The 16,720-nt window shown below is 35.7% G+C and overlaps 2 protein-coding genes across 2 annotated transcripts; one reads left to right on the top strand and one right to left on the bottom strand.

Annotated features, from left to right (window-relative positions):
• Positions 1 to 850: 850 nt before the first annotated feature.
• Positions 851 to 6,758, bottom strand: pdap1b (pdgfa associated protein 1b). The gene is made up of 6 exons (XM_042505045.1): positions 6,632 to 6,758; positions 5,013 to 5,104; positions 4,251 to 4,355; positions 4,010 to 4,131; positions 2,629 to 2,782; positions 851 to 1,324 (listed from the first exon to the last, which is right to left on the bottom strand). Exons 1-6 carry the CDS (start codon positions 6,642 to 6,644, stop codon positions 1,268 to 1,270), a joined length of 543 nt encoding a protein of 180 aa, XP_042360979.1. The 5' UTR covers positions 6,645 to 6,758; the 3' UTR covers positions 851 to 1,267.
• Positions 6,759 to 7,172: 414 nt separating this feature from the next.
• bud31 (BUD31 homolog) lies at positions 7,173 to 10,460 on the top strand. Its single transcript, XM_042505047.1, is given in 4 exon segments — positions 7,173 to 7,369; positions 8,357 to 8,478; positions 8,895 to 9,061; positions 9,992 to 10,460. Coding segments are annotated over 4 exon segments (438 nt in total). The 5' UTR covers positions 7,173 to 7,271; the 3' UTR covers positions 10,043 to 10,460.
• Positions 10,461 to 16,720: the final 6,260 nt, after the last annotated feature.

The following is a 16,720-nucleotide window of genomic DNA, read 5'->3' on the forward strand; positions in this document are numbered from 1 at the left end:
CTTCTCTGCTTTCACCGGAAATCCTGCGTTTTAGGCGCATTACCGCCACATTGTGCTCGCAGTGCGCACACTGAAATCATAGTTTATAATTTGCAGATTTTTTTTTTTTATTTACTCAAATATTATCCCACAAATGAACGTGTTAAAAAAAAGATTTAAGAAGACAGAATTTTAGGAACCCTTTTTAACACAGATTAGAGGAAATTTAAACTAAGATTAACCTGTTGAATCCAAAATCAGCTGCAGTGCATCTTGTTTGACTGGCTGGGTGGGGTGGGATAATAATAATAATAATAATTATTATTATTCTTATTATCACTATTATTATTCTTATTATTATTACTATTATTGTTGTTGTTATTATTATTATCATCATTATGACTATTATTGCTGTTTTTAATTATAATCATTACTATTATTAATAATAATATCTCATTGTTGTTATTATTGTTATTATTATTATTATTAAAGACAATTTAGTGGGGTTTTCTTTGGTAATTTTGTGTTTTTGTGGTAGTTCTTTGTCATTTTGTGACTGTGGTTATTTAGTCCCCGTTTTGAGTCTCTTTCAGCTCTTAGCATCTCTTTGTGGTCTTTTTGAGTGTCTTTCTGATCTGTACGTGTTCATTTGAGCGTATATGTGTGTATATCCATTTACTAATTCAACAGTTTTGGCTGATACATTTTTACCCCTAAATGCTGATGCAAAAACTTTTCTGCACTTACTATTCCAAAATAAATATCTGCTTTATTGACTCATCTCATGTTCACATTGTGGACTCTTGTACCTGAGGCTGGTGACGGCTGTTGTGACCGTTTTCTGACGGGGGAAATAATTAAAGAAAAGAAAGAAATGTACACATTTTACTGGTTTCATCATATTAATCTGAATGTTTTCATGAGTCAGTTATATACAATGTAAGATCCCCCCGAGAAAACATAGTGGCAAAGCTCAGTTAGCAAATTGTACAATGATAAGTATACCGTTATTAATATCATGTACAAGATCATAGGTTAGCAGGGGTTCATTCCAAGTGAGGGCCGATGTGTTCTCAATTGTAGCTTTACTTCCTGGAGGGATCAACGAGGCCATTATTCCACGCCAAAATATACACACCTCAACGCCACTGGTGTCTCCGCAACCATTTTCCAAATGGTCATATGTTACAGTAATATCAACACCATAACTCTTCCTTTAAAAATAGTCAAATATATATATTGCATCAGTCCGTGAACATGTAAAAACGCCTCTGATAAATACTCTGCATCATTTCAGTGAGAGCGAGTTTATTCCTCTCGCCGCCGCTGCCGCCGCCTCTTTTTGCTGCAAGCAGAGAAACAAAAGATAGACACAATCAGCTCTACGCATTAACCCTTTGAGACCTGATTCAACATCATTTTTCTTGTGCTGCATTCAGATGCCATCCACGAGTATTTAACCCTTTGAACTCTGAGCAAAGTGGTTTGATTTCTTTCAAAAAAATGGGAAAAAGGCAATGAGCAACTGTAAAATGTTACACAAATTGCAAGAAATTAGTAGATTTGGGAAAAAAATTTAAATTATTTTACAGAATTATGAGTTTTATTTTTATGCATGTTTTAAATTTCATATTCTTGTTTTTTCCCCTTTACATATTTTTTGGGGTAATTTTATTGTGCATTTTACAATTACTTTTGCACCTTTTGGGCCATTTCTTCTGAAGTTACTTATTGCCTTTTTCCTATATTTTTGAAGAACAGAAATCAAGCCGAACTGCTCAGGTTTCAAAGGGTCTAGTGGTTCCAAACTGATCCAGCCCCGAGTCCAAATCTCTCCTTAGTCATTATTTCAAGGTTCAGACATTAGATAGTAAATTTTCAATTTTAATTCACAAAATGTAAATAACACATTGTCTTATAACACAACAACAGCACTTCAGAATAAAAGCTCTATGCTGAAAAATTCACTGTGCTTCAAAATAAAGTGTTTTTTACAAACTTGACACATTTTTGAGTCACTTGTGGCCCATTCAGAATGAACCCTGCACCCACCAGCTGGGAATCACTGATTTTAGACTCTTCCTGCTGCTCTTGGCCGCATTTTGGAGACAAGAGAATACTGAAACCCAACACAGCATAAGATAATGTGGATGCTGACCTGCTCTACTTTGTGAATAATAGCACAGTTTTCTCAAGATAAAAAAAATAAAAGTGTTTAGAAAAAGAGGTTGCACTCCAACAATGGGATTGTCAGTGGAGGGTTAAACTCAAAAATCAGTGAGATTATTCCAAAAAAATTGAAGACATTGCATATCTCAAGCCTTAAAATCAACAAGGACAAAACACTAACATTTCCGTTATTTGTTTGGCATATATGATAAATAAATAAGTGAAATGTGAGAGTTTTGCCCTCCTTTACCTGAAGACTTGAGTTTCATTTTCATTTTCATTTTTTGGAATGACAAAAATAAGCTTTCATGGCCACATCAGGGGACTCGGTATTATTATTATTATTGTTGTTGTTGTTGTTGTTGTTGTTGTTGTTGTTGTTGTTCACTATGTTGTTAATAATAATAATAATATAATAATAACAACAACAACAACAACAATAATAATAATAATAATTACATGAATAAATGTTTTGCTCACCTTTTTTTTCTCCTCTTCTTTCTTTCTTGCCGCCTCTTCTCTCTGTTTCTTGATGATGGCGAGGCGAGCGAGGTCGGCTTTGGCCTGGTCCGTCTTTCCTGCCAAGTGCAACTTCATGTAGCGCTCCTTCGCTTTCTGCTTCTCAATCTCCTCTCTGTTCAGAGTGTGTGTGTGTGTGTGTGTGTGTGTGTGTGTGTGTGTGTGTGTGTGTGTGTGTGTGTGTCAAGGTGGGGAGAGTGTAATAATGAAAGTCATTGTCAAATATGTAAAACTGAGGATTTACAGACAAAAAACAAAAACCACCCCTCAGAATTTCAGTGTTGATACATGCAGGTCTTTCCATAAGGTACGAAACTGTGCCGTCATTCTCTTAAAAAGCACCAACACACCACTTTAGAAAAAGGCTACATAACATTTTGATATTTCTAGCGCAGATTAAGCTGCGCATCAATGCTTCATACAGCTCGATATCACTCCAAATGTCATCCTGCTGAAGGAACAGTGTGTAAGATTTAGGGGGATTTAGTGACATCTAGTTTTGAGAATTGCACTTTGCAACCAGCTGAAAACTCTCCTGGTTATATTTTCTTCAGTGTTTCAGAAGAGGTGTCTTCTCCAAAACAAAGGACAAGGTGATTTAAACTGGTAGAAACACTGAATAAAGCACTTTAATGTTACAAACCAGTGATTCTCCAACACTTCTTGGCCCAACACCTGCTAATTTGTGCTCTCCTTTTTTCTCTGATAACTTTAAGCAACATTATGCAACTTCTAATTGATTGTTGAGTCTCTTTTCCAAATTGTTTAATACCAATGTTTTGGGTTTTTGTTTCGGTCCGACCATCAAGCAAACTCTGGTATTTGACGACCTGTGAATGAGACTCAACCATCAGCTAAAAAGTCACATTATTATGTTGTTTTAGGATCCAGATGTTCAGGAGGTTTTTACTGCGTTTTCTTTTCCTCTCCAGAACAAACAAACCTGGTGATTTAAACACTGAATACAACAGTTTCATGTAAAAAAAAAAAAGTGTTTTCATCACAAAGGGGCTGAAAATTACAGTGGCTGATGCAAAAACGCAAAAAAAACAAACAAACCACTATCTAGAGCCAGGGTTTGGTTTGTCTATTTTTAGGCTTCTCCTAACAACATGGCAGACTGTGTGGACCAGGACTTTCCCCCTCTGTAGATATAATTACCTCTAATCTAACAAAAACACTGATTCTTATTTTAATGTAATTATACACTAAAGAAATCACACTTATCATATTCTATTTCTGCTAATATATCACCCTAAATCCTACACACTGGACCTTTAAAATGAGTTTAATACTAACTATATGTTAAAAAAAAGTTCCCATTTACACCAAAAACACGCACCTCTCTCTCCTTGATAACTGCTTGGGCTCGTCCAGCTCGATCTGCGTCACCTTCTTGGACTTCTGAGCCGCCCTGTTGGGGTTCTCGATTTCTATCAGGCCCTCCACGCCCGCTCTCCTCCTCTGCAAACACAAGCAAAGAAGGTGCTTCATGGGTGCACAGGAATTACATATGAAAAATGAATATACTTTATTAATGCTTGTAGCAGAACAGGGGAATGAAGGAAGCAGTGTGGCGTTACATCTGAGCTTTCATCATCGCTGTCCTCTGATCCTGACGCTGGTAGCTTCTCCTCTGCTGCGTCATTCTGAGCTGCACCCCCCACCTCTTCTGCTTCCTGCTCTTGCTGTAACACAGGAGAACATACAATGGAGAACATACAATGGAGAACATACACAGGAGAACGTTACCAAGCCAGTGCATGAGGTCAAACACATGCAGTTACTACAGGGAATACAAGCGACACCGAAGTCTTAGAGGGGCACTCCAGCAATGTTTAACATCACCTCATCATCTCGACCTTTACTTTTTTGATAAGCTGCACATGTTTAAATAATAATAATAATAATAATAATAATAATAATAATAATAGAAATAGTAATTTATACAGTGCTTTTCACAATACTTCATTAGATATATATATTTATATTATTATTAGCATTATTTTTACAGAATTATGAGTCTTATTTTAAGTATGTTTTTAATGTCATATTCTTGTTTTTTTCCCTTTTACACTTTTTTTGGTCAGTTTTTTTAGGTAATTTTCTTGTGCATTTTACAATTATTTTTGCACATTTTTTAGGACATTTCTTCTGAAGTTACTTATTGTCTTTTTCCTATATTTCTGAAGAGGATACAGAAACAAAAACAAACAATTAACGTCAGTAAAAACCATACATAATAAATAAAGCAACACAGTCAAGCAAGAAATATGCGTAAATCAAACATTAATTAACATTAATATGTTTCATGGTTCAACAGTGTCTGGATGTACACCACCAACCTTTTTCCTCTCCTTCTCTGCCTTCATCTGGGCGTCTATCTCCTCAGGGCTGGTGTACGTCCGCATGCGACCCTTGTGGCCACTTTTCCGACTTTTTTTTTTTTTTAATTAAATAAGAGAACATAATGATTTAATATACACTGTAGTATATCAATAAAATAATAACAAAAGAGCCAGGGGAATATCATCATAGTAGACAAAAATGCCATAAAACATATAAATACAGAAATTAAGTGTCTTGGTGCATTTTTGTTAGTCAAATCAGAAAGTAGTTTCCAGACTGCTTAAAGGGAAATTTGCCCGTTTTCAAAGTCCATAAATATTTTTCCTACAGTCTAAAACTGTTGAGTTAACAGGAACAACTCTCCCCAAAGTGTGTGCCAAACCTCAAATTGGTGATGTCATAGGATATAAAGCTTGGAGCTGCTCCAAAGACAATGAATGGTGATAGTGGCCAATGACACTATATAAATATATTTTCTGTTTCAGCACCCAGAACACTGCAATAAAATAGAATTTGGGTATTCAAAAAAAAAAAAACCAAAAAACATTCAGTTGGTCAAAAACTAAAAAAAAGTCATTAATCGTCTTTGGAGCAGCTCCAGACTTTAAACTTGTTGACTTTGCAAGTTTTAGCCTAATTATTCTGGTTTCTGGCTTTGAGAGAGAGTAGCTCTGGTTACTAATATTAATTGAACTTCCCTAGGTCACATCAATAACATACTGGAATTCTTAATTTAGGTGGTGTTCACTTAAACACTACAGTAGGTAACACTAACTGATGAATAAAGGGATTCAAAAAAAGACAAGTGACAGACTATAATTAACAATAAGGAAATTAAACACACATACAGACAAAATTTTAGAAACAAGTAGAAGACAATTATCCAATTGCAAGTTATAATGATGTATGATAAATGCATTTTTTTTTTTATTATTACCATGTTCCAGGGACTGAAATAGACTTAAGAAAATATATATATATATATATATATATATATATATATATATATATATATATATATAAAACTTTTAAACAGGGAGGTGATTTGGCAAATTTAAGTATTTGAAATTTACCAAGAGTTAGTATTATTATTATTATTATTATTATTATTATTATTATTATTATTAATCTGGCTCCCTGTGTTTAAATATTGTATAAATTATTTTATAGTCAAATCTTGTTTAACTCTCCTATGCACTGTTATGTCTGTATGTATGTACATATATGTGTCTTTTTTTTGTGATCTTTGGTGCACAAACTGTTTTGCTTTAAAGTGCCAAATAAACAAAATAACCTTAAAACTTATTATGAAATTCAATGAATCCACCTGCAACACTAATCATGATGAAACATGACATCACACTTACATTTGCTCACACAGTGTTCACCACAGGTGAACCACAGCTACGAGACAAGTGTCAACGGAAGCAGAGCGGTTTATAAACATGCAGCCAGTGAATTTTAAATGTTTTAAAAAGCTAAAAACACAAATGTTTAAGTTAGAGAAGCTTGTCGCCTGAGACGCTGCCTCCTGTTGTTGGGTGGCTAACAGCAGGTTAACACATGTACAAAGCTGGTGTCAACACAATGTAGCAGATTTTAACATCTTTCTCACCTCCTTTGGGCATTTTCACAAAAGAATCCGATGTTAAAAACTCCTTAAAATCTAAATCCTGACTGAAAGTGTCAAAAAAACAGCAGCACGAACTGACAGCTGCTAAACTCACACTGAGGGTGAGTAACAAAATACTCTGAGTAGTCCGTGAATTTGCCTTTTTACAAATCTTAAATACGGAGTGAATTTAAAATAATACCAAAATATATATGCTGCTATAAACTGAATAACTTACATATTACCATGTAATGTGCGTTTATTTAACTAAATTGCTTACATTTTGAGATAAAATTCTACATTTTGTTGTTTCTGTTAAGGCAATTTCCTAGTGTGCTAAAGTGATGCAATACGCCAGGAACGACAGAAAGACGTTGGTTTAAATTAATATTTTTTTTACAAACATAAATAAATATTTAAAATAAATCAAATTATGTTTTAGTTTAAAAGAAGATTTTATAAGTTATTAAACGCCAAAATTTTTGAGTGTGGGATTTTTTTTCGGAGTGTTGACGTCATTCGAGACCCGCGAAGGAGAAACGGACCCCTCGCGCGACATCATATTGTAGCGCCTGAGACGCGAAATCAAAACGAAAACACCGAGCGGTTTTTGTTGTGGTCTTTTTCTACTAAGTAGAGCAAAATGCCGAAAGTAAAGAGGAGTCGGAAGCCTCCTCCAGACGGCTGGGAGCTCATCGAGCCCACTTTGGACGAGCTGGATCAGAAAATGAGAGAAGGTGAGCCGGGAGAAGAAGATTTTACAGACGGTCCGATCAGCACTCGGCCCGAAGCGCAGTGTGGAGGAGAAACAGCCCCAACTCAGCAGTTTCTCAGTCATTTTTACTTTATTTTAGGAATTTATTGATTTTTATTCGTTTATTCCCAGTTATTCCACACATGGCAAAGCACATGTACAGATTCAGTTATGTACAAACAAGGAAATGTAAATAAAACATAAGAAAACCGGAACCATGCAGGACGAACTATAAACATAGTAAACAAAGAAGTAAAAAAATATTTAGTCCAAAATATTTAACCAGAATATTTCACGAATTACAAATGTACAGTATTTTCTCAGCTTATCCACTTTGTGTTTGGGTCTAATGTCTAATCTATTTCTTTTTTGAGTTCTTGTATTTTCGTTTTCTTTTGACTCCATTTACATTTATGATAATATAATATTATTTATAGAAAATAAATATATTCAAAATATTTTTTCAGATTATCAATACATTTTCATCATACAGAAATATTGTCTTTTTTTTTAATTTTGAACTAATTTGTCTTTTCCATTTATATTTTAACGCAAAGGCATTCATAAATAAAAGAGAAATACTATCAATGTCATTGTTACAAAAGACGCAATTTCTATCCACATCTCTAAATTTAGTGATCAGGATAAATTAAATGTTTGATTTTAAAGGACACTTCTTTAATTTTGTTGGTGGTAAAACATTTGTTAAAATTTCAGACTCCCATATGATGTTTTTTATATTTGGGATTTCAACATGTTTTGGCTGAGGAATTATGGTTCCTTTGCAAAGTCTTCAAAGACTGTTTATTTTTTTGTGTGTTAAACAAATACCACCTACCATAAGATCGTGTGCAGCATCGCTATCTGTGGCACTATTCACTCCCAGCGCAGAGAGGCGTTTTGAGCACTGAAGCAGGCGCACCATTGATTTTCATTTCCAAAACTAACTCTCCTGATTTCCCTCCGTGTCCCAGCTGAAACGAGCCTCACGAGGGAAAGCGAAAGGTGGAGTCCCTTTGGCCGATTTTCAGGCTGCATCATCAGCGGAGTCGATACATCTACGACCTTTTCTACAAAAGAAAAGCCATCAGCAGAGGTAGATGGTGCTTCCTCTCTACCTTTTGAACTTCTTCACATCTCATGTTTCATATTTCCTGTTTGGTTTTTCTTCTTCTCTCTTTTGTCTACCTCAGCCTTCAGCATGACATATTTTGTATCCATAAAAAAGGGTGTTTGAGTAGCATTTCATCTGTACAAGATTCGTTTCTAATCACCAAGATTCTCTGCAAATACCTGTCATACTTCTTCAAGTTACTATTGCTTGAGAATTCAACATTTCCAGAGTTCCTAAAATGTTTTTCCAGTACTTTTGCCTCCTTGAAAGAAGCATTTTCCTTTGTTGTGCTATTTTTGTATTTGCTCATGACCAAACACATTAAAAACCAAATGTAGTTCTACTCTGTTCCTCCTAGATGCCAAACCCGTGTTGTCTCTATGTGTGTCTCCCGACAGAGCTGTATGAGTACTGTATAAAAGAGGGCTACGCAGACAAGAACCTGATTGCCAAGTGGAAGAAGCAGGGCTACGAGAACCTTTGCTGCCTGCGCTGCATCCAAACCCGAGACACCAACTTTGGGACCAACTGCATCTGCAGAGTCCCCAAGAGCAAGCTGGAAGTCGTAAGTCTGACGTAGGGGTGGGCGATATATCGAATATACTCGATGTATTGTTTCATGTGTGATATATAAAATTACTATATCATGAACATGAAGTATAAATTGTCACGTTTTTAATAAGCCAGCAGCGTTAGGCTCTCCCGCTCTCCTGTAGCTCTCCGTCTCACAGACACACACACAGCACTTTCGCAGAGCAATCAATGAGCCAAGCTGCGATTTCAAAATATTAAAGCAGCTGTTAGTTTGTTTCCAGTTTGGGTTTAAGGCGCCGCTCTGACTGTCTGCTAACATATTTAATTATAACAATGACAAGTCCTTCAAAATTTTGAAAATTTCATTATAAAAGTACTTAGTTTTTATTTTATTAAAATATGATATTATAACGGGAGTGTATTCAACTTTATTATATGACAGTAGCTACTTTACTTAACTTTATTGTAACTACTGTTCATTCAATAAGTTTGTATTTTGGAAGTCAATATTAGTTTTAAGTTTATTTAAAAATAGAGATATATTGTAGCCTTATAGCCTTAAAATATCACAATATTATCGCACAGCTCTAGTCTGACAGAATTATAGCAATTCTCACTTAAGTTGTCTGTTTTAATCATTTTGAAAAACAAACTCCAGCTTGTATTAAAATGTGTGTTAAAGGCTTTGGTCGCCCTCTCTGATTTAAATTAAATTCCTGCTGAGGTCTGTACAGACATGAGTGCAAATAGGATAAATATACTTGTGAAAATCACACAAGTGACATAAAGTAAAGATCTCCCAATAAGCCAGAGATTATCTCAGACTCTACACTCAATGTGCCAATATTAAAAAGAACAGAGTAAAACTTTATCGCTCACCTTCATAAATAGAGACATTATGGCACGTGAGATGTCCTCATGTGTCTTTGTGGTCTAACTCCTGCTGTTTCTTCTTCTGCAGGGGAGGATTATTGAATGCACCCACTGTGGATGCAGAGGTTGTTCTGGCTAAGTGCAGTTTTTTGGACATCCAGGTTAATGTTCTGTTGGGCGTCAGGGCTCACCCAGCCTCCATCTGTGCACTCTCAACGCCCCGAAGCAACATCGTCTTCATTTCAGTCGCCTGCATCAGAAACAAATCGCCTCAGTTTCCTTGTAGGGGTCAGAATTTGACTCTTTCTTGTGAACACAGGGAAGCAGAGGTAAACACACTGAGAGGGGCCATATTTTATTACTTACTTTTGTTTTGCGCTGTGTTCTTTTTCTAATTAATAAAAGTCATTGACTCAAAAACCTCAAAATCGGATGGTGAGTGTAGCTGTTTCTGGATCAGGCCCGTCATTCCAGCTGTCGTGCCCACTGTGAAGCTCATATTAAACTCTCATGTGTTTCATTTAAAAAGGGCTGGGAGGGAAGTGAAGTTTTGTTTTGAAATGTCATTTTTAAACCTTAAAACTTTTTTTCATCATTGTTCTTGTAGTGTAATTTTAAATAAAACAATTCTGATTTACCTGCTCTCTTACTTTTTGTATTTTATGAGTGTGAAATCCTCATTCTTCATCTCATGAATTTTAAAGGTCCACTATTGACTGTAGAGTTGAACTGTTGCATGCATTTCTTAAAGTAGCATAAATCACTACTGGGTTAAAGAGTATTTTTTAAGTATAATATATATATATAAAATAATATATATGGATATTATACTGTAATATGACACTACATATCTTACATTTTCGTTGTCTTTTCCTGGTTATAAAAGCTGCATTACAGTAAAGTAAGAATTTTAGACTGTTCTAGCTCATCTATTATTTGCCTTTACCCACTTAATCATTATATCCATATTACTGATGATTATCAAGAGGAAAGTAGTGTAAATATTTTAGGAAAGCACATATCACAAAGCCATCATCTCAATATTTTTCATTTTTGTGTGTCTGTATCTTTGATTGTAATCTGTGAATCTCTGCACATACTCAGTATCTTATCATAAAGGTGAAATTTAGGAAAAGGCCCAAATAGTTATATTGGTATGTTTTAACATAAACATTTGTCTTTGTCTGTCTGAGCCTCTGGTTCATGGCTTGAAAAAAAAAGGAAAAATCCATTGAATTCAGAAAAACAAGGTCACTGTTTTCCAAAATTCAATCATTCATGAGCCTAACAAAACTTTTTAGCACGTTTACATCGATGGTGGCCGATACACAACAGAGTTTTTATCATCTTTTATCACAGACTTTTTTTGTGCGCCAGCTATTGAACCAGATATTTTGTTGTACATAGTCAGGTTTGATCACATTAGCTTAGCTTCACTACTTTTACCAGCTTCACTACTTTTACCAGAAAAGGACAATGAACTGTTTGGTAGAGCTTTTTTTTTTTTTTATATATTTGACCCTTATTAAACCCTTATTTTTTTGTATGTTGTTACATGAAGCTGTTTGGGAAGATCTATAAAACTGTAACATGTTAAACAAGTATGCCTACCTTTGCAAGCCCAACCACACAGCTCTCATGTCCAGGGTAACTTTTTTGTTGTTAACTTCCTGTAGGAAGCAAACAGAAAAGGCAGACTATTTAAAAACGCAGTGACATCTAGTGGATCTTTTTCAGCATAACATACCGAAACCAAACAGTAATGGTAGCCCCATCAGGTTGAGTTTGACACATTTATCATAAACCTTTGAAAGTTTAGATTAGCTTGATTTCTGTCAAAAACATGAAAAGAAGGCAATTGGCAACTTAACCAAAAATGTCAAAAAAAAAATTACCAACAACAAAAAAGAAGTAAAAAGTACAAGAACAAAAATGGGAAATGAACTTACAAAAAGTTCTAAAATAGAAAAAAAAAATCAAACATATTTTTTCCTGTAGCCTAATTTTAGATATATAATTATAAATACAGAATTCTTGATATTTTTCTCTAGTTATTCAATAATTTTCTACTTATTCACCCTTTCTCTTTTTTAAGCCAATTTTTCTGATCATTTTTGTCTGTTTTTACAGATTTTTTGCGACCTTTTATACCACATTAATTGCTTCTCTTTTTTTTAAAGAAATCAAACCAATTTGATCACGCTGCAAAGGTTTAAATGCTTGTGAATGGTATCTGATCACAGCACAAGGTTTCAAAGGGTTAAGATATAGTGACTCATAAACTGCTTTCCCAAACGGTGGAGCAGATTAATCCTCCCAAAGGGGATTTGCAGATCTTCTTAAACTTGTGTTGTTTTGTCATGTGAGGCACAAACATTTACAATGACCTTTACCTCAAACCAAACGTTACCCTGTAACTGTGCAACTGCAAATAATCAGACCCACAGGACGTCTGATTTGTGTGCAGCCCTGTAAGATAAAGAAGGTGCAAAAGAACCTGCTGCATGCTCTCCTGTAACATAATGAGATACACACAGCTGCCCACTCACTCTCCCCTGCAGAATAATGTTACTGTAAAGAGCGAGCAGTGCTGTTCTCCTTATATCATGCTTGCATTCAGCTACTTTCTCCTCAGAGCACCACCTTGCCTTGTACCGCTCTAGCAGGGCAATCACTTGTTTTCACAGATGAGCATTCATTATTCATGACACCTCAAACACTCGCACATCCGTCATCGCTAAAGCAAGTCACACAGACACGAGTCTGTTGGAGAGTTTGATGTTTAATGATGATCTGTAGGATGCATTAGTTTGTTCTTACAGTACCTCACAGTAGGACTCAGCAAACTCGCTGTTATCCAGGCATCCGCGCAAAAATCTGGGATTCAAATAATTGAATGGAATAAATGAATATCGTCAACATTTACAGAAAAGCATCAAGACATTCACAACGTGCTTTATTAAAATCAGTGGCAGCGACGCCACCTCATAGGGCCAAAGTGAGCACGACACCCCCTCCTGATGAGATACAAAAGGTGGACATGATATGGCAACATAAGGACACTGAGTGACGACATGTTAAGCACACTGTGGTATGGCTTATTCAGTTACATTCACCTTTTTGCATTAGAGAGACAACAACTAAAAAAAGCAATAAAATGTGTTATTTAAGCAGTTCAAACATAAAACGTACCTTAAATGTGGCAAAAAAACAAATATTAAGCATTGAGAAGTGGAATTAAAAATGTGAGGTTGCTGTTAGTTAAAAGCCTTAAATCAACCTTCAAGTAATATTTCACCACAAATTACTATTTGTATATCAATTACTCCCCCCATGTTTCATTGAAATCTTGAGGGAAACTTTGTTTTTCTAACGTGCCAGTCAATGAACGAAGAATCCAAAAACTGAGAAATTTTTTGATGAATTGAAATAAAAGGGGCACCACATTTATCAACTCATGCTGTATAATCTAAGTCTCAATTACCTGGTTAAATGCTCAGTACTTCCCAAACACAAGCATTTTTGCTGCCACCTTGGTATTAAAAGCACTTTCACATAAATACCGCATTTATCCGTGCATGGCACTGTTTATGCAGAAGTGTTTTGAACGGCGAGCTCTTGGCAAAAAATGCATGTCTTTGGAAATTTTAATATTTTAATTTAAATTTAAAATTTTAAGTCTTTTACTGCAACTTGAAATGAAATTTAAGACCAATTTCACAATAAAAAATTAGGCAAAACGCATGAACTGACATCAACAAACCTAGTTTGTTGGCAGGTTTTCTGGGCAATTTTTGTTTTTCACTCTGCATGTGGGAGTCCACTGTCTTAATTCGTGTTTGTAAAACTTTTTGTATGAAATATAACCTACATAACCTCGTATGCAGCGCCTTGTTCCTGACAATGCCACTTATTCTGACATTTTACTATGCAACATTAGAAAAAAATAACAATTGATAAAATCCTTCTTCCCTTGACTAAGCATCAACATTTTTTAAAAGATCAATTTAAGAAATTTTACTACTAATTAAGGCCTTATTTTTAGATTTTTTTTTTTTGGTTTTGCTGTTTTTAAGGTGAACCCCTATGACTTCACTGATCAAGAATTTTCCACATTTTTGGATTTTTTGTTCACCATGCGACACAACAAAATGCTCTTCCTTAATGCAACAAAACACAAAGTGAGCAACTGATATACAAATGGTCATTTGGGGGGTGAAATATGTGGAGGGCGGGAAGGACAGCAGCCATGATCCCACGCTGTTTGATCTTTCACATTAAAACTCTGACCATGTAGTCACAAGTACGGTTACCTTTTCAAATACAGAATCACAGCTCCATCACTGACGCCACAAAACAGTAAAATCTAAAATACTATCAAAAATGCTCCTTCAGTGTCGCTTCACTGGCCGATGTGACACAACTTTAAAAAAATCGAATACCTGTGAAATTCTCCAGCATCCTTCCAGGAGAAAAATCCCAGCATGATGGTCAAAATCCAAATTTTGTCCAAAATAAAGCAATAAATACAGAACCGTTGAGTTTTGTTCACACATCCAGCAAGGGGTGTCGAGAAGGGAATAAATAATAGGCAACCAACCTAATTCAAGTGTTAGAGTTTTGCTTTCGATGGCACGGGAAATAATTTTGCTCCCATAATAAAATCTATACAAACACAACATCACCGTCTCAGCAACATCTCCTCAAACTGTTCAGCATCGTCTCTGAGTCAGTTCATCCAAATACAACAAAACAGGAATATTATCAGTACGGTGATTCACCCTGGCACAAGACAGTCTCATGCTGACTCCACAACACTCTCACACAACTTTAAGACAACAGTGAAATTCAATACATTTAGGTTAAGTAGCTTTAAAATGTTCCTGACAATGTGAGTAATATCCATGAAAATGCTCGCCAGCTCTTAATACAGACAGCTTTTGGCTTCCTGGCCCATCGTGGGTGAGTATGGGTCTTGGTGACGTTATTTCTGCACATGCAAATATCTCACGTGGGGGCCGACTGGCTCTAATTCACACAGCAAATACACTTCCTCATGCATCGCAGCCTGAAAGCTGGGACTGTTTACTCCATGCTCTCGCAAGTCAAATCTACTCAACTAAAATCCAACATAGTGTCTCTATCTGGAAAGAAAATAAAGATTAATGCAGGAATGTGTGATTCACAAAAGGAAATATAAAAAAAAAGGGATCAGCTTCAGAAAGGTTTTGGCGTTTAGAAGTTTTCAAAGAGAGAGGCATGTCACAAAACCAGCTGCAACAAGCCGCCTAATGAGGTTTCACGGGCAGATTTGGAGAGACGTTTGTTCTCCGCAGGCAGAAAAAAAGTCAGCATATATGTTTGATATGGTGATCCTGAAAAATGACTTTATATATAACTTAGATGATGTCATAGCTGACAAACCGCTCACTGATTGGTGGGTGTTAGTGAGCTGGCGGAGGTCAGACCAGCGCTTAAGACACTCAGACAGTCATGTAGGACTGAGGTTTGTCAGACAAAATCTGTGTGTGTGTGTGTGTGTGTGTGTGTGTGATAGTTTGGATTTTTTGAAGTTCGACTGTATGAGGTACTTATCCATAGTATTACACACAGTAAACGTCAGTCGGTACACCCTCAGTTCGAAGAAAAAAGCAGGTGTTCTGCCACAGAAGCTAAAAAATGCATTTTTTCCATTTAAAAAAAGTCCAACATAAATAAAGATTGATGTCAGTTTAAGTGTACGCTATTTTTGGAATATTTTAAGAGCTTTACCGTGATGTCAGACAGCTCTTTATTATGGGAAACTGAAGCTGTTATCTATGCACACCAGACTCCACCGGAGAAAAATGTTAATTTTACCGCACAGAACATGGGAGTTGCTGGTCTATCACTTCTTGATTGATTAGTTGGTAGCTGTTACTGTGTGACTTTGGTGTTTTAAAGGTTTAGTGCGTGAGTCCACAAAGTTTTTTACAAAATGCCGAGCAAGGCTTCAACACAGGGCTTAATTAAAAAATAAAAATTATTTTGAAAAAGCTCTTCCACTGCTTTAATTAAAAGGACAATACTATGACAACAATATCTTGACATTAAGGTTAGCTGGGTATCTTACATAACACTTTGTTAACAGAGGGTTGATCACGCTCGCTCGAACGGTTGAAAAAACAAGGTGACGCTCAGGAAAAAAAAACACAAGCCCTTAGTTCGGTTTCACCAATGTTACACAATCACACAAACAACTAACCGATCCAGGCTGCTGTACCAGCATCTCCATGTTCTGCACGGTTAAACTGCTGTTCTGTTTAAAGGAGTCTTTGGTGGCTTTGAGAGCGCTGATGGTGGTTTTAGCTCCCAAATGTCTGCCTGATGGAAAGATAAAGCTGTGAAAATTTTCTGAATATAGCGTACACTTAAAATAATATTGATTTTTTAGGTAACTAACTGACTGTGGATTAGCACCTCACACAACCCCACTTCAATAAAAATGAACTACTCCTTTAACCCTTTGAAACCTACGCAAATTGGCTCGATTTCTTTCAAAACATGGGAAGAAGGCAATGCACAACTTAAGAGGACATGACGTTATACAGCAAGCAACATATGAAAAGTACAAGAAAATTACCACCAAATTTGCACAAAACAAAGCATTAAAAAGGAAAGTCCACAAAATAAACAAAAAAGGACCTGAAAAAAAAAAGCTTCACAATAATTTTAATTCTGTAACAGAACTGTTAATAGAAAATGTGATAGTTGTTAATACAGCTTTCTGTTCATTTTCCCTAAGCTTTTTAAAAAAAAAAAAAAAAATTTCTTCAAG

The sequence above is a fragment of the Plectropomus leopardus genome, chromosome 17 (genome assembly GCF_008729295.1).
Source record: "Plectropomus leopardus isolate mb chromosome 17, YSFRI_Pleo_2.0, whole genome shotgun sequence".
Taxonomy (NCBI): domain Eukaryota; kingdom Metazoa; phylum Chordata; class Actinopteri; order Perciformes; family Serranidae; genus Plectropomus; species Plectropomus leopardus.

What these genes read in the sequence shown, in the direction of transcription:
- pdap1b (XM_042505045.1), bottom strand. An exon ending in CAGAGAAGGAGAGGAAAAAG is followed by an intron (nt 4,356 to 5,012) that starts GTTGGTGGTGTA and finishes CCTGTGTTACAG; the next exon opens with CAAGAGCAGGAAGCAGAAGA. An exon ending in AAGAAGAGGAGAAAAAAAAG is followed by an intron (nt 1,325 to 2,628) that starts GTGAGCAAAACA and finishes CTCTGCTTGCAG; the next exon opens with CAAAAAGAGGCGGCGGCAGC.